This window comes from Panthera uncia, assembly GCF_023721935.1.
Source record: "Panthera uncia isolate 11264 chromosome A3 unlocalized genomic scaffold, Puncia_PCG_1.0 HiC_scaffold_11, whole genome shotgun sequence".
Taxonomy (NCBI): Eukaryota; Metazoa; Chordata; class Mammalia; order Carnivora; family Felidae; genus Panthera; species Panthera uncia.
In genome coordinates this window covers 7780661-7798986 of record NW_026057578.1, presented here as the reverse complement: position 1 = coordinate 7798986, position 18326 = coordinate 7780661, and the positions used below count along the sequence as shown (strand labels likewise).

Here is an 18326-nt window from a genome sequence, read left to right as displayed (position 1 = left end):
ATTTTTCTTTTAAGTTTTACTTATTTGTTTTGAGAGAGAAAGAGAGAGAGAGAGAGAGAGAGAGAGTGCATCATCAGGAGAGGGGCAGAGAGAGAGGGAGAGAGAGAATCCCAAGCAGGCTCTGCACTGTCAGCTCAGAGCTGGACGCAGGGCTCGAACTCACGAAACAAGAGATCATGACCCGACCCAAAACCAAGAGTCGGATGCTTAACTGACTGAGCCACGCAGGCGCCCCAAGTCATTTTCCTCTTAATTACCTTTTTGATCCTCCTGATTAAATTACAGAGAAACATTTCAGTGAGGTGTTGGCACATTTTAAACACATCTTCTAACACTTTCTACTTTACCTGTGTCACTAACACGTGAGCAGACGTCCCGCTTAGATCTTTGACAAGAGGATCTGGTCAGAGTTTAATAACATATTGTTTTCACTGTATTTACTTTCACATCTGCCTCCAACTTGTAGTCGAGCATACTGGCTTCTGCTGTTGATTTGGCGATTCGTTTACAATGCATTTGTTTAAGGGAAAGGAAAACTGAGCTGATTAAACAAGCATTAAATAAGGCGGTGCAAAGATTTGACAAACCAGTGCAAGTCGTAGGAGATTGGCTGACGTTCTCAAGAGCCGTCCCGGGCTCGGAAGCCTCAGTGGTACTGTGGTACGTCACGTGGTGTCTTACGTTGATTTCTGTTTCTCACCCCAGTGGTCTCAGGGAAGGACAGGAAAACCACCACATTAGCAGGCAGCCTAGATTAGCTGACCTCCAGCCAACACACGCACACACGTAAACACACCTACACACGGCACCAGCAGTCAACTGCTACCTTGTCTCAAGCTGAGACCACCAGGCGATGATGCCCATGACTGGAACAGGCAAGACCCCACAGACCGCAGATGCAGGACGTCCTCTGTGCTTCATCGTGAACACCGTCTGCGGTGAATCCACAGCTCCCCTAACGCGGAAGCCGCCTCGTGTGCACAGCCTCTCCACCGCTGAACCTTGACTTAGGTGCTCCCTAAGCCCCTTATTTTTGGTCTATTTCAGTGGTTTTCAGCTGGGGGCGTTTTGCCCCCTTGGGGACATTTATCAGTGTGTGGAGACGTTTTGGGTTGCCACAGCTAGGGGATTCTACTGTCATGCAGTGGGTAGAGACCAGAGATGCTGCTAAACACCTTACAACACACAGGACGGTCCCCACAACAAAGAACGATCTGGCCGTACGATGTTGCTCATGTCGAATGCACCAGTGTAGAGAGCCCCTGTTCTGTATTACGAGTTCCTAACAGACGCTTCCCCGGGTTTTTCTTCAAGATGGGGCTGCCAGAACCCATGTGGTTAAGCCTCTTTTTGACTTCGTGTTGTGTTTCTCTGTGCGTTTTTTTTTTTTTTTCCGTATTTTCTTAACCATAGTGTCCCTGGCGGCTGCAGCCACAGGTAGGACAGGAGTCCCACGGTTCACCTCACTTCTGCAATGTTTTGCTCCTAATTTTGTGTCTCTCCTGGGAAGTGCCTCTGATCTGTTCCCCTCTGGTGTTTGCCTTCCTGATTTTCCTTGTTACTATGTAACATCGACACCCACCCCTTTCCCCAGCTCTGCTTTCCTTTATCAGTGCACCTCTGACCAGTACCGTTCACCAGCTCACTGCACCACCATGTTAGTCTTGAACCTGTTCACTTACATAGATCTTGTTTAGCCGAATAAAGTATAAACTTCTCAGGGAAAAAGCCCGTTTCTTTACCATTACATCCATTGCCGGAGCCCTTATGATTTGCCTTCTGTTTTCTGACAAGTACCTTACTCTTTCATATAGAATACGTAACTGCAAATGTGAAATGTAACACTGATTTAATAACTGCTTTGCAGGAGTAGAGAGAAGAGTACCATAAATATACGTGTCGAGTATGAGATGCATCCTGCTTGTAACAATGTTCAAATATTCTAAACACACAGGGACACACACACACATGCACATGCGCAGAACACATGTTGCAAGTGAGGGAATGCGGAACCCACTGGCACTCCCATCTCACAAGTTTGCTGATTTATACTGGCCACTGTGGGGTCATTTATTCTGGTTTTCTTAAATTCGGTCCCATTAGTATTGTTCCAATGTGGTATGTCTGTGTGACATGTCACTAGCACAGAGAGGGACAGTTTCCGATGTTGGGCATCTGTGCCTGTGGGAATGGTTACAGTCGGGTGGCGACTTCGCAGAGCGAAGCCTGTCATCTCTGGGAGCTCGTGCCCATTCCCGGAGCTCCTGGAACATAGGCTGCCCCCTCCGGCCCCCCGGCCCCTAGTGTGTCACTTGCCTTTGACCAAATCAGGACATTCTCTGTGCAGTTGTCAGACTGTTGTTCCTCCCTTCTCTTCTAGAAACCTCAGTTTCAATAAAACTTCCTCAAGGAAGCCGGGGTCCAGTTCTTAATTACACGTTTGCCGGGCACCGCCTCCTATGTCACAGTCCATTCTGTAGTTATTTACGGAGCGCCAGATGTAGGCCACGCCCTGTTGTAGGCAGTGGCGGAAGATCTGTGAACAAATCAGGAACAGATCTGGTCTACCTGGAGCTTACCTTCCAGCAGAAGAGTGGAGGTGCGCGTTGAGTGAAAGACCTCCTTTGTGCACGTTATGTATCATGCCTAACACCTTCAGCACGCTTACGTGATGGCTGTTATCCTCCTGTTTATTTCACGAGCAGAAATGCAGGCTTAGGCTGAGTAGTGCGTCGCGGCTCACAAAGCTGGCAGGGGGCGAGCACGGCCAGGCAATCTGGAGCCCACATTCTCTGCTTACTGCACTCTGCCTTGATACATACTTGCTTTGGGCACCAGTGAGTGAATTTCCCAGGTGCTTTCTGAGCTCCCGACTTTCTTCTAGATTCTTGACCAACTGCATAATTCATGGCCCGGAGTGACAGGTTCATCATTTAGGCAAAGTAATTCTTGGGAAATTCACAACTGTTGTATCTCTGTATGGCCACCGTGTTCTTATGTCTGAATCCTTATCTTCACAAAGAACATGGCAAAGGCCCAACTTTTAAACTGTTTTACCTTCTCTGGGTTTTCATCCACTGTTTCTGATAGTGTCAGGCCATAAGAAAGACTGTTGGGGCTTTTGGGACTACTTTGGAAGCCGGACAAAATGTCCAAGGTAAAAGCCAGTGGGTAAAGTGAAAAAAAAGGAATCCAGATTGATTTTGGAAATGAAAGAATCCTTAAAGCCATCGACTATAAGGAAAGAACAGAACCTGGAGTCATGGGAGCCTTCTTCCACCGCTGAGCTGGATGGCAGTTTATTTTCTTGTATTTAAATTTTTTTTAACGTTTTTATTTTTGAGAGACAGAGTGCGAGTCGGGGAGGGGCAGAGAGAGAGGGAGACACAGAATCCTAAGCGGGCTCCAGGTTCCGAACTATCAGCACAGAGCCCAACATTGGGCTCGAACTCATGAACCATGAGATCATGACCTGAGCCGAAGTTGGACGCTGAACCCTCTGAGCCGCCCAGGCGCCCCTGGATGGTGGAGCTCCTGATGAACTTACGATGCACGGACAGTAATGAGAACCCAGTTGCACAGCTGTCTTTGAGAGGCAATGTACTGGGATTACACTTATGCTTTTTTGGGGGGAAAAAAAATTCAGCACCGAGTTAGTCTAGAATGAACGGTGTCCTGCCCAATATTAACAACAGTGAATTGGAAATTCTGATTCTAGCCAACTTAGCGAACGTGAACAAGAGTCCCGACCTCATGTGAAATAAACAGCTCTGGTTTCATGGCGTTTTCTAGGCCCTTGGTGCCTCGGACTTCGTGGAACTGGATTTTCAGGAGCCCTCTGTTTTTGTTTCCACAGGATGTGTGAAACTGGGGAAGGGCTGTTTATCTTTCAAACGCGAGATGGGGAAGCCATCTACCAGAAAGTCCACTCTGCTGCCTTGGCGATAGCTGAACAGCACGAGCGCTTGCTACAGAGCGTGAAAAATTCTATGGTATGTATACTCCTGTGGAGTGCAATCTTAGAATATTTATGCTGAAAAACATGGCCAGCACTGTCTGAGCAGGTGGCTTACTCCTGTACTCACCTGTGTATTACTTGGATTAAATGCCATCCTTGCAAAGCCTGAAGAGCCAGCTGGTAACATAGTAACCGTGCATCCCCGCGTGTCTGCTTTGTGCCTCAGTTAGTATTTCATGTGTGTGTCCTAATCAGTTTGGGCTCCTACGGCAAATACCATAGGGCAAATACCATAGGACCGGGTGGCTTATAAACAACAGAAGTTAATTTATTTCTCACTGATAGCTTGATCAAGGTGCCAGCCTATCTGTGTCCAGTGGCACTGACTTCCTGATCCGTAGGCGATGGTCTTTTCTGTGTCTCACTGATGGAAGGAGCAAGGGATCTCTCTGGGGTCTCTTTTATAATCCCAATTGTGAGGCCTCGCCCCTCATGCCCTGATCGCCTCCCAAAGGCCCTACCTCCTAACACCATCACCTGGGGGGTTAAGATTCCAATATATGAATTTGGGGAGGGGATATAATCATTAGTCTGTTGCAGTGAGTATGTTCATCAGAATCAATTTGGATGCATATGGACATCTACAGACACATCTATGTAGATTATCTGGCTGTAGGTATATATTTATAGCAGTACCAGATGGTATAATTTCAACAGGGGCCAGAGAGAAGAGGGCTGAAGGGAAATGGGGGGTGAAACGTCAAAAGCCCCAAACCAGAAGACCGTTGACGTGCGACTGTGGGCTCCATGTAGGACATCTCTTGTTTTTTTCCAGACTAGGAGTCAAATCTAGGATTTGAGTGTGTATGTAATATCTTGTTGTTTGTAACTGTTGGAAATTGATTCCAGTTGAAACCAACAACGAAACGGTAATTCTTTGTGGGCCACAGGAAACCTCTCCAGAGACTCCATTCTTCCCAGAGCCATGCATCCACCATGCCTGGTTGATTAGCCTTCATAGACGTTGATATATTAAGATACCACAAACACGAATACACGTAGAGTGTGTGTGGAAACACCTGCTCTGTTCATTGCATCGTGTTAGGAACTGTGACTCGTACAGAGAATTATGATTCATGAATTTCTTCTTTGAGAGAAGAAATTCACAAAATCTTAATGCACAAGAGTTAATACACATCATACATCGTGGCTGCAAACACATGCCTAGAGCTTCACATCTGGAAGGAAATCTGCAAAACCAAAAGGAACTGGGTTAGTGTGGTAGGATTAGGGTAGTTGCAAAATTTATGATTTAAACATGTGAGGTGGTTGGATTTAAAGAGGGGGGAAAGCATACCAGTAAGATGATCTTTCCCAAAGCAGCCTCAGATCATTCCCAAATGACTTGTTCATGCAGTGGTCTGGGATTTTAGAGCAGAGATCAGCAAAACTTTCGGTAAGGGGACAGCTGGTAATACTTGGGGCTTTGTGAACCAAGATGGTCTCTGTTGCAACTACTTAATTCTGTCATTGTAGTTTAGAAGCAGCCATAGGTAAAAACGTTCTCAAGGGGCGTAGGTCTGTCGCAAAGAAACTTTATTAATGGACACCGAAATTCACATTTCATGTAATTTTCACAAATCATGAAATACTCTTCTCTTGATTTTTTTCCCTATTTCAAAATATTCTTTTTGAACTAATACAGTCTCGGTATCCATTTCCCCATATGCTTACCAGTTCTGGATATTGCAATAAAGATAGGTAAATGGAAGGATGGATGAATGGATGGATAGTTGTAAAGTAGTATTTGGGACGCCTGGGTGGCTCAGTCAGTTGAGCGTCTGACTTCAGCCCAGGTCAGGATCTCGCAGTTCATGAGTTCGAGCCCCACGTCGGGCTCTGTGCTGCCAGCTTGCAGCCTGGAGCCTCTTCAGATTCTGTGTCTCCCTCCCTCTCTGCCCCTCCCCAGCTCATGCACTCTCTCTCCCTCTCTCTCAAAAATAAATAAAAACATTAAAAAAAAAAATAAAGTAGAATTCAAGTCACTTGGAACTTTATAGGGCAACATGTCATTGCTTTAAAGTTGTATAGCTATCCCATTAGATGCCTTTAAACATCTGAAGAAATTTTTCCAAGATTACCTTATTGGTAAAGCCATCAATTAGCATAAATTGTTTTGTGCTTGAAAGGCAGGTTCTTCCTGCATATGTTTTTCCATTTACAACCTCCTCATTACTTCCACTAAAAATTAATCAGGAATATGAGTAATCCGTTCAGATCACCCCTTTGCAAATTTAACTGGCAAATAATGTTGTTTGCTCTTAATTTGCTGCCTGCTTAAAGAGTGCCATAAAATGAGTGTGATTTTTAAGCAACAGCATCCTGTTTTCGATGGAAATGAGTAAGCTTCACAATGGGATCTGAATCTCAAGGAAGTTAAACGGGGATTAAGAAATGCTTAGAATCTGTGTACTTAAATCAATCCCTGATTTGGGGAGAAAAGAGATGCCACAGGACAACGAAGCAAATAAAGACAACGCTGCCTGCCCACCCTCCCCGGGTTCCATTTCTGCCCTTCCTGGTAACTGGTGATGGATCCACATAGATCTGGATCCACATATTGTCAACGAGGAATTGCATGCATACCACTACTGGCTGGCTGGCTTCTCTGAGATAGTCAAGGTCATAAATGGAGAAGGGGGTGATGCTAACTGCTGGGCTTAGTCTCATTATTAGTTCACCCAAACCCACCGTTGGCTGCTTCCGGTGTAAAACTCCCAAGACTGCCTCCACAGACAGATGCTTTACCATGGGACCTGTGCCAGTTTCAAGTTGTAGCCTTAGGTCAATTGGTTTGGACCAGACTTGGGACCTGAATCCCAGCAGGTCACCAAGAGGAAGCTTGTGGGCCCAATAACAGCAACGACAGCAGCAATCATAGCAGTAGGGATAGGCTGAATAATGGCTCCAAAGATGTCACATCCTAATCCCTGGAACCTGTGAATGTGATTGTACGTGGCAAAAGGGACTTTGCAGATGTGATCAAGTTAAGGCTCTTGAGATGGGGAGATTACCCGAGATCATCCAGGTAGACCCGGTGTCATCCCAAGGGTCCTCGTGGGAGGGAAACAGGAGGAAATAGAGTTGGAAGGTGATGTGATAGTGGGAGCAGAGGGAGAGAGAGATTTGGTTTGTGTGCTGATGGCTTTGAAGATGGAGGAGAGACATAGGTGACCCAAAGGATGTGGGTGCCCTTGGAGGCTGCAAAGACAAAGAGACAGATTCTGCCCCGGAACCTCCAGAAGGACCCAGATTGGCCAACACCTGGAGTTTAGCTCGGTGAACTGACTTCGGACATTTGGTTTCCAGAGCTGTAAGAAGACAGATTTATGTTGTTTTAAGCCACTGAGTCATGGTAATTTGTTACAACAGCCATAGGAAACTAGTAAGTGATGATATCAATAATAATAAAAATATATCCTGGCTCTACTGTGTAACAAGCAGTATTTTAAGGACTTCCTAACCCTACGACCACTGCTGTATGGAAGGCCAAGGCCACCAGCTTGGAAGCTGGAATTTGGAACCAGTATCCTGGTATAGCCCCCACTCTTCTCCGCATCTCCCAACGAAGCCCCCAGACCTATTTTCTTTGTCCTGCATGAGATTAACTTACCGCTGTTCTCAAAATCCCAACTTCGTGGCCAACCTTTAAAAAACGGAGAGGTTTCAAATAAAACTCAGCTTTCTGTGTCATCTTGAAGAGTGAGGAGGTCTGACAGCACCCATGTTACGTCCCCACGCAGCAGTAACAATCAGATGCGCCCAGTACTCTCCGCCGTCCCTGGGCAGATTGGGCGTCTTCACTTCCCCACGGTCCCTACCTCTCCTGTGGTTCCTCTCAGCAAGTGGTCCTTCTCTGAGCACCGGCTGCCCGCGCTGTGGCCAATCGATGTCTTGCCTGGATTACTCCATGTGTTCGTTTTCAACTGCTGTGCGGCAAAGTACCACCAACAATGCACCGTAACACAACACACATTTGTTATCTCATAGTTGCTGTGGGTCAAGAGTGTTGGCGTGGCTTAGCTGGGCCCCCAGCTTCAGTTTCTCACAAGGCTGAGATGCTTCAGGCTCATTAGAATGGGGAAGGATCCACTCACGAGCTCACGTGGTTATGGGGGGGATTTGGTTTTGCGTGACGGTAGGACGGAGGGCCTCAGTCTGTTGCTGGCGGTGGCTTGGGGGCCACCCTCAGCTCTTCACTGCACGGGCCTCCCCAACACAGCCTGTCTTCACCAAAGCCAGCAAGAGGGAGAGTCTCCTTGCAGGCCGGAGGCCACAATCCTAGGCATCATAACCACGCAAGTGACATCCTATCAGCTGTCAAGTCCTTCCCATAGTCAGGGGAGGGGCCCACACAGAGTGTGAACACGGGGCGGGGGGGGGGGGGGCGGGGGGTAGACCGTGGAGGCCGCCATCACGGCGTCTGTCCCCACACCACACAGCCTTCTGGGATAATATTTATTTAGTGCTTTGATTTCACCCTTTGAAATGCTTTCCCACCGTAGGGTGTTTGGCTAATAATGCCGGGCGCTTACTGGCCATCTGCTATCTGCCTTTGGGGTCTCTGGTCGTAGCGGCCAGCACCATTCACCAAGCCTCCGACGATATGCCAGGTACTTCACTTGCATTTTTCCCTCATCGCCACCTTGACTGGAAGGTAAACTCATTCATTCATTCATTCCTATTCATTTGTTCATTCAAGAATGTTTACTGAGGGCCCGACGCGCTCTGTTCTGTGCTCCAGGAGGTAGTGTGAACAGACGTGAGGCTCATCCCCCCAGGGCTCGCAGTACGAGAGTATTATCTGTGACCCTTGCCCTGGAAGGAATCACCGTCCTTCTCAGAGAGATGAGACCCCTCGCGGAGTGGCTCAGGCACCTGCCTGCCGTCACTGAGCTCATTTCTACGGGAGCCAGGGATCCAAGACCCTTTTGTCTGGTTCCTGACCCGCTGCCTCTGGCCACAGCGCCTCACTCCCTTGGAGCGTTGGAAAGCTTTTCTGTCCCTTGAATGTCCCCACCAAGAGCTGTCTTAGTGCTTTCAAATTACCCTGAATATCAGAGTGCCTTTCAGAAACGTCGATCAACTTAGAGTGTGCCTTTTGGAAATCGCTGTGACTGTTACAAGAAATCCCGTTTTTTGGGGTAGTTTTGGCTCCAAATGGCAATATCCTGTCTCCAAATTCCTCGCTCCAGTTCTCGCGCTTTAAACGCAGTGTGTTGCTGTTCTGCAGGGAGAACAACAAGGGAGTGCTGGCGGGGGGTGGCTGGAGTATCAGGGGAACGACCCACTGTGGAATGAGACTCAGCAGCAAGAACTTGTCTGCTCGCCAGCTGCCCGCTGCCCCTGCAGGAGTAGTTGCCGGGGACTCTGCCGGGACAGCTCGGGACTCCCTCGAGCAGCTTGCTATTTTTGCCACCTTGGAGATCAGTGTCTGTGACAAAGTCTAATTTTGGAACAAGGAGTGGCGGTGTGTGGGATGTTCCTCATTCCTCGCTGGGGCCTGTCATTTTTAGAATTTCCTTCAAGGCAAATCGAGTGACAAGGTGGAGAAAGACTAAGTTAGCAGGCTGTCCCCGGGGGGCTGTAGGTGGGGCTCCGCCGGGGGTGACATCCTGGCCCCCGGTCGTAGTGACATCGTCGAGGCCCCAGGGTGCAATTTCTCCCCCGTGTTCCAGAGCCCTGGACTGGACCCAGGTTTGAGAGTTATTCTGAACTATTCCCTGCCACCTCTTTTTTGATTGCCTAATTGATAGATTGACTTCCAAACCTGGTTCTGCAAATGAAGTGTAATGAATTTGGAGAATGCAAGTGACCCTCTTCCACAAGTCTGGAAACCAAAGTAATTCGTAGTCTAATTTAAAAAGCCATGGGGGCGTCTGGGTGGCTCAGTTGGTTAAGCATCTGACTTCGGCTCAGGTCATGACCTCACCGTTCGTGTGTTCGAGCCCCGTGTCAGGCTCTGTGCTGACCGCTCGGAGCCTGGAGCCTGCTTTGGATTCTGTGTCTCCCTCTCTCTCTGCCCCTCCCCTGCTCGCACTCTCTCTCTCAAAAAAAAAATGAACATTAGAAGAAATTTTAAAAAGCCATAAACTATTTCTTTTTTTTTGTTTGTTTCAATAGAGAGAGCATCAGGTAAATTATAGAATCAATTTCATTACTATTCGGACACTGAAATAAACTCTTCTCTGCTGTGGTTTCATTTGTATAAACACCCTTCCCCCAGCTCAACCTGCCCTCTGTCCCCATCCCTACCCCTCAGAAAAATCAGGTTTTATTTCTTTTCCTCTTTGTGGGCTCTGGTTAATTTGGTTAACTTGTGGATTTATTTATGTATTCATTCTTTTATTTATTGTTTCTTTGTTTATTGTGTATTGCTTAAAGCAATCATCAGCTTTTTTACCCTCCTAAATGTAAACCCTTGTTACATCCTGGCCTAAAAGTTATGATTCAAAAGCTTTTATGGAAACACCTATCTATTTCTTGCAAAGAAAGCATTGTAGTAAGGCTTATGGAGAACATAAGTGTTAAAAGGAAAACGTTTTGCGTCTTTTTTTTATTTAAAATTTTTTAACGTTTTTATTATTTATTTTTTGAAGGGGAGAGAGAGAGACAGAGCATGAGCAGGGGAGGGGCAGAGAGAGAGGGAGACCCAGAATCCGAAGCAGGCTCCAGGCTGTCAGCACAGAGCCTGACGCAGGGCTCGAACTCATGAACTGTGAGATCATGACCTGAGCCGAAGTCGGACGCTCAACTGACTGAGCCACCCGGGTGCCGCTAAAGCCTTTTGCATCTTAAAGGAGCTTAAAGTTTAGATAAGGAGTTATGATTTCTACCCCTTGATGCATGCAGCATTGAGCTCTGTGAGCTCAGTTTGCTACATTGTCGTTGGAGGACAATTTGTCCTTATTTATCAAAATTAAACTCGCATGTCTCTTTATGCAGCAATAGGACTTCCAGGAATTTACTCTAAAGGTAGGACAGATGTATGGGTGGGGAGAGGATTTCCTTAGGAAGGAGGCATAAAAAGTTACCAGAAGCAAAGGGAGCAGTGATTTTCTTTTATGCACGTGGCTGAGAATTCAGATGACTCTGAATAAATTGATGCATGTCACTTTCATTCCCCATGAAAATAACCATTTGAGTGCATCTGGTGTTCAGCAAAATGCTTCACTGGGAAATATGACCCCAAGTGGTTGATTTCACTAACAGTCTGCTTTATCAGGCTGTGGGTGACAATGGAGGCATTGTTTTAGCGAGTTCTGTTCACCAAGTAGGTGTCTCTGCGGTGTTTTTCCTTAGCAGGAAAACATCTTGCTCTCCTCCTCACTTTCTTTTGTTTTCTCTGTGTCTCTGTCTCTCCTTCTCTTTCTAACCTTCAATAGGTAAGTCTCCGCTTTCCCTGACACTTCAGTAATCTGTGATGTCTCGGTAGCATTTGGATGATAGGAATACCCATCACTTTCCCCGCAGATGCCAGAACTGGGGAGAGGAGTCAGAGGAAGGAAAGACAGCCCTTCGGGTGATTTCTGCCAAACATCTGTCAGAGCTGGAATCAGGATCAGGCAGCCATGGGAATGGGTTTCATTAGGAAGCCGAGGAAGACCACATGTTTGGCAGATTGCTGATTTTCACTTGAGAGAAGGCCCCTGGGACGGTGGGGGTCTGAGGGCCTGGTAGAGTCACTGTAGATTCTGTGGCTCAAGATGGCAGGGGCGCTCCCCTCTCCTGGCAGCCTAGGCTTTCAGCCAGTTGCCATTTCCCTGAGCTTTGGGAATAGAATTCAGGTGCCTTCTACCTTTAAGTACAGGATTTGAGCCCATCCTTTAAGGCTTTAAGGCCTTCATAATATCCTCGGTGCTTTCTAGAGGAACACACAGGATTGTAATATGAACTTTAGCTCTGGAGTAATAAAGAGGCCAGGTCTTAAATGCCAGCTCGGTGTCTTTGCGCAAGTGACCCTTAGTACACACCTTGCCAGGTAGGCTGGGGCAGGTGATATCTTGCCAAAGTGCCTGGCACCTACTTAATACAAATCAGCCTGAGCTGTTCTTATCATTGACTTGTCGTGAGAAAGGATAAAATGGCAAAGGGAGTGTTAGACTGTAGAGGTTTCTCATTCACCTAGCGATGCGGTCACCGAACCACATCTGACTGTGTACCTCCTGTATGCCAGGAATCATGCCAGGCACGAGGCCTGTGAGCACATACAAGGAATCTTCTCCACCACTGCCCCCCAACCCTCTGACCTCCCCACCTGCGGAAAGGGAGAGCTTTGCTTATGAGAGAGTCTATTCCCTTTGGTGGAGGAAGGAGCGCCATTGTGGAGGCAGACGGTGGGCCATGTGACCAAAGCTGGCCTTAGCTCTCTGGCCATTTACTCTAAAATCCTGGGGAGCAGAGGAACTGAGTTTCATTCATTTTTAAGTTCCCAGCCCCTAGCATGAGTGCATGACTTACAGGTGATGCCCAGAGCATGTAAACGGATGCAATGAATGAATGAACTAAAGAACATCCAGTACAGAATTCACCAAAAGGGGTAAGGGGAGAGGCAGGACTGGGAGCCGGGCAGTGTGTTAGCGGCAAACCCAGCAAAGGGGCTTCGTCTAACAGAGGGATAATTCGAGTTGGAATGAGTGGCCCCATCTGGCTCCGTGCTGAGGGTCTGCATGCTGTATCTCATTTAATTTTCACAGCTAGCCTAGGAGACAGGGATTGGTTTTTGGATCCCATTTGATTTATTTTTACAGAAACACATGTATGTAGAATTTAACTAACTGCAAAACTATGATGATAGGGATGGTTAAGCACTACAGTAGTTTCTCTCTTGGTGATTTATTTGTGTCTATTCCTCCTCTGCCCTCCTTAGGATCTCCTAAATCTGGTTAGAAGTTTGTACTCCTCTCTCCATGTTTTTGTCTGTATCCGTATAATCCCATATGGAAATCCCTATCTACAGACACATGTGGATTGACACGCACAGGTACATGTAGAAGGCGGGTGTTTGAGAGTCGTTTCTATTATAAAATTGTGGTGCTGTTACAGATTTCTTAAAATGCCCCCTTGTTTTTCCCACTTAATGGTAAATCCCTAATAGAAATACCGTACTTATTATTTTTATTCTCAAGTTAGCTAACACACAGTGTAGTCTTAGCTTCAGGAGTAGAACCCAGTGATTCGTCACTTTCGTACGACACCCAGTGCTCATCCCAAGTGCCCTCCTTAATGTCCATCACCCATTTAGCCCATCCCCCACTTCCCCGCCCTCCCCCCATCAACCCTCGGTTTGTTCTCTGTATTTAGGAGTCTCTTATGGCTTGCCTCCCTCTCTGTTTTTATCTTATTTTTCCTTCCCTTCCCTTGTGTTCATCTGTTTTATTTCTTAAATTCCCTATATGAGTGAAATCATGTGACATCTGTCTTTCCCTGACTGATTTCTTTTGCTTTAACATAATACCCTCCAGTTCCATCCACGTTGCAAATAGCAAGATTTCATTCTTTTTCATCGCCGAGTGGCGTTTCATTATATCTATATATCTATACCTATATCTATATCTATATCTATCTATCTATACATATATATATCTTCTTTTTTAAAAAATTTTTTTTTCAACGTTTTTTATTTATTGTTGGGACAGAGAGAGACAGAGCATGAACGGGGGAGGGGCAGAGAGAGAGGGAGACACAGAATCGGAAACAGGCTCCAGGCTCCGAGCCATCAGCCCAGAGCCTGACGCGGGGCTCGAACTCACGGACCGCGAGATCGTGACCTGGCTGAAGTCGGACGCTTAACCGACTGCGCCACCCAGGCGCCCCTATATATATCTTCTTTATCCTTCATCAGTCTATGGTCATTTGGGCTCTTCCCATAATTTGGCTCTTGTTGATAGTGCTGCTATAAAACATTGGGGTGCAGGTACCCCTTTGAGTCAGCAATCCTGTATCCTTTGGACAAATTCCTAGTGGGGCAATCGCTGGATCATCAGGTAGTTCTATTTTTAATTTTTTGAGGAACCTCCACACTGTTTTCCAGAGCAGCCACACCAGTTTGCATTCCCACCAACAGTGCAAGAGGGTTCCCATTTCTTCACATCCTCGCCAATGCCTATCCTTTCCCGACTTACTAAATTTGGCCATTCTGGCCATTTGTGAGGTGGTATCTCATTGTGCTTTCGATTTGAGAAATACCATACTTAAAAGTCACATAGCATAGGTCTGATTCAAGGGTGAGCCATCTGTGGTCCATGTGCAAAATCTGGCTTATGCCTGTTTTTGTAAGTAAAGTTTTACTGGAACACAGCTCTGCCCATCCATTGCTGTGTTGTTATGGCTGCTTTCACACTGAAACAGAAGAATTGATTCGTTGGCATGATGGAGACTGTCTGGCCTGCAAAGCCACTCGTTATATGGCCCTTGACAGAAGAGTTTGCCAGCCTTGCTCTTGCTCATTCCTTTTAATGGAATGCTTGATATTTCAGGGTCTCGATATAATACCGCCTTATTAAGCCTGTCTCTGGGAATATCAGATCTTGGGGGCCACTGATAATACCACATCACACATCCTTATATACATGCTCTTATATATGATAACTTTAACTGAGTGTCTGAGCTATAATGTATTTAGCTGAATTTTCTAGACCCAGGAGCGGGATTGCTGAAGTAAAGGTTGTTAAGTATTTTAGAACTTAAATAGGTATCGCTATACTGCCTTCCAAAATACTGGAGTATTTTGGATTTCGTTGGTAGCATTATTAGGTCAGTTTCATAGAGGGAGAAACTGAGACTTGGTAGCTCAGAATTAGTAAGTGAGGAGTCAGGACAGGAGTGGAAGGTTCAGGATGTATTCCGTGGCCACTGAAAGGGAGGACCAATCGTGGGGACTTTTCTGCAGGCAGAAAGCACAGGACTGCCTTCTAGGGCCCTAGTGTGTTTGTGGGCTGGGCGCAGGGGAGAGGGGAAGAGATTGGGGAAGGGAGACCGGGGGCACTGGTTCTCCACCTTCAGAGTGCATCGCAGTCACCTGGAAGGCTCAGTGAGCCACGGGTCACGGGGCTCTACCTCCCGTGTTTCCGCAGGTCTGCAGAATGTCTAGTAAGTTCTCAAGCGAGTTGCTCACTGCTCTCAAAGCGGCTCTCAACGCCGCCAGTGGCTCTGAGGAGCTGGCTCCTTGATCCCTGGAACAAGAGCCAGAGACAGCACAGCATGGGGCCGCATGCCCTGCCATCCTGCATGCACACATACAAAGATGCATAGGAAGACATACACCGTCGGTTGAGGAGACCGCTCTGGTGGGTGTCTAATTATTGGACACTAACCCGTACAAGATCTATTTGCTGGAACTTTACAGTGTATTTGATAAACCTCAGAAATCTGTCAGACTTGGCAAACAGACTGCACGCTCCACGAACACGTGCTCGTTTTGATGCCTTTTTTCTTTTTTTAAGTATTGTCAAAGACCACTGGTCTCTTTGAAGGGAGACATTTGGTCTGGATTTTTAAGAAAAAACCTAACATTTTAAGATTCAGTTCAACACAGATTTACTGTTCATGAGATAGACGAAGTGCTTCTCTCTGGCTAGAGATTTGAAATTATGTTTTAGCTTCTTTGACAGCTCTTCTCTAGTCTCCTTGTAACTGCTCCTGGCTTTCATGTTTTCCTACGTCTCATTTGGAGAAGACCCAAAGGAGTGAGGGCTGGGGACGGGGAGGGCCTGTAAAGCCACAGGGTAGGGAGGTGCCTGGGTGGCTCGGTCCCTTAAGAGGCCCGACTCTTGGTGTCTGCTCAGGTCATGACCTCACAGTTTGTGGGTTCGCGCTTCATGTCGGGATGGGGATTCTCTCTCTCCCTCTCTCTCTGCCCCTTTCCTGCTTGTGCTCTCGCTCTCTTCCTCTCTCCCTCTCAAAATAAATAAACATTAAAAAAGGAAACCCCAGTGTAGGAAGTAGAGAGATGTTTGCTCTGTGCAAGCCTGTTCGTAGAGGAGTGGGGTCCTTACACGTAGTCCTCGGTGCCCCATTCCCAGCTGCAGAGTTCTTGAAACTAGTGAGTGGGATGGTGTGCAGTTGAGGGAGGAAGCTGTGATTTATTTTGAGATGCGTTAGTATCAAAAGGAGATTTTCGGATTGAGGATTTGATTTGCACATGATGTAAAATTGCAAATCTTGCATGAGGTACCTGGAGTGTAAAATAAGTCTCTCACCTGTGCATTATCACCCCAGACCCTGTAAACTGTATCCCCAGTTTACGTTCTCAAAAGCACTTTGCCGGATTCTTTTGTATCCTTCCAGAACGCGTATCGCTCATTAGATACAAAACATGTCTATTTAGTAATACATTCATTCATTCTACAAATATGAGTATCTACTTTGTGGCAGGCCCTATTCTAGGAAGCAGGAGTATAGCAGAGAACAAGAATCAGTCCTCAGTCTTCAAAGAATTTGCTACATTGTTGTGGGGGATAGACAATCAACAACAGGCATATAAATCCATAACACGAGTCGGTGAATGCTGTGAGGAACACCGCAGTGTACAGCAGGAGAGAATGATGGGGGTTTGTTGCTCTGATGGGTTGATACTCTGGCAGAGAACTGAGGGAAGTCAGGTGTAAGCCTTGAACATTTCTGAGGGCCAGCTGTTCCAGGCAGAGGGGACTTTAAGTGCAAAGGTCCTGAGGCCATTTCATGCTTTGCATGTTCAAGGTCAAGGAGGCTGTGATTCTGAAGCAAATAAAGTGAGGAGAAGAAGAGTAGGAGGTGTGGTCTAGAAGTAACTAGAAGCAAGGCACTATGTGACCTTGTAGCTATGATAAAGACTTTGGATTTTTCTTGCGATGGTTTGGGAAGTCATTGGAAGGTTTGGAGAAAGGTGAGATATGCTGACTTCACTTTTGAAAGGACCTCCCTGGCTGCTATTTGGAAAAGATTCGTGGTAGATGGGATAAGGGTGCCAGCAGGAGGACACATTAGGGAGCTATTTCAGCCATCTTGGTGTTCAGGTGAGTGCCATGACGTGGACCAACATGGCGGGCTGAACGTGGTGAAAAGTAGGGATTCTCAGCACAGTTTGAAGATTGTAAAAACAAGATTTGCCGATGGATGAGCAATCCTATAGGACAGAGTGAAGAAGGTAGTCTCACAGGTTTTTTCACCTTCTTCTTTAACCAAAGCAACAGGTAGGATGAGCCATTTATGTGGAAGGGGAAGAGATTGGAGGGAGCGAACAGTCAAAAGCGGTAGTTGAGGTTTGTACGTGTTCAGTGAGGGATGCCTACCTAGCATGTAGGTAGAGGTGGGATGTTCAACACACAAGCCTGAGGTTTAGGGGACAGATTGGAGTTACAGGTATCCATTTGAAAAGCATCAGAGTGCGGATAGGTGATACTTAAACCCACCCCAGCGATGAGCTGTCCCTGTGTGCGTGTGTAGATGAGTAATTGTGGCCCCTTGTTCTTAGGATTGTTTCAAAACAGCTTCACAAAGATCTGTCTACCTTTTTCTTTTTAATGGCTACAGATTTGTCTGTTGTGTAGATGCACAGTAATGTGAAGATAAGACTGCTTTTTGTTTTTTATTCTAAGAGTAAAAACGAAATTACCAACTCATCTACGTTTCTGATGTTGTACAATTTGAAAGTAATTTTTGAGTCATTCTAAGATCCAATTTGACATGTAAATTTAAATTAAATTTTAAAATTCATTTAAATAGTGGCTATCAGAAAAGGTGTTGATTAAAGTGGGTCCCAGAAGAAAAATTGTGGTTAGCAGGAAAAAAAGAAACGTCATGAAGGAGAGCGGTCAGAATTTAATTCCATGGTCTCATCTGGTAACTTAAAAAATGGTCAGGGAGGGGGCACCTGGGTGGCTCAGTCGGTTGAGTATCTTGATTTTAGCTGAGATCATGATCCCACGGTCGTGAGATCGAGCCCCGAGTTGGGCTCTGTGCTGAGTGTGGAGCCTGCTCGGGTTTCTCTCTCTCCCTCTCTCTGCCCCTCCCCTGCTCGCTGTCTCTCTCAAAATAAATAAACGTTTTTAAAAATGGTTAGGGAAATGAACAAATAAAGAATGGCACACGCAAAGGATGGGCTGTGACATAGACATTAAATGGCGTGTGCAAGATAGTAGTGTGTAGGAACATTAAGGTATGTTCACAATATGTTAAATGTGAAAGAGGATGACTTCACAACATATAAACAATCACGCAATTTGTGTCAAATACACATTATGTATGCACGTTAAAAAAAAGACTGGAAGGAAATTATTAACATGTTGAAAGTTCTGTTTCTTTGCCTTTGTTTTTTCTAGGAAATGTG

The 18326-nt window shown here is 46.3% G+C and overlaps 1 protein-coding gene across 1 annotated transcript in view; it reads left to right on the top strand.

Moving 5' to 3' along the window:
* The window catches only part of DOK5 (docking protein 5), a 151681-nt gene that overhangs the window by 115354 nt on the left and 18001 nt on the right, over positions 1–18326 (top strand). Inside the window, exon 6 of the mRNA XM_049650603.1 lies at positions 3857–3992. Within this exon, the coding sequence (XP_049506560.1) occupies positions 3857–3992 (136 nt within the window). The remainder of the gene's footprint in view (positions 1–3856; positions 3993–18326) is intronic.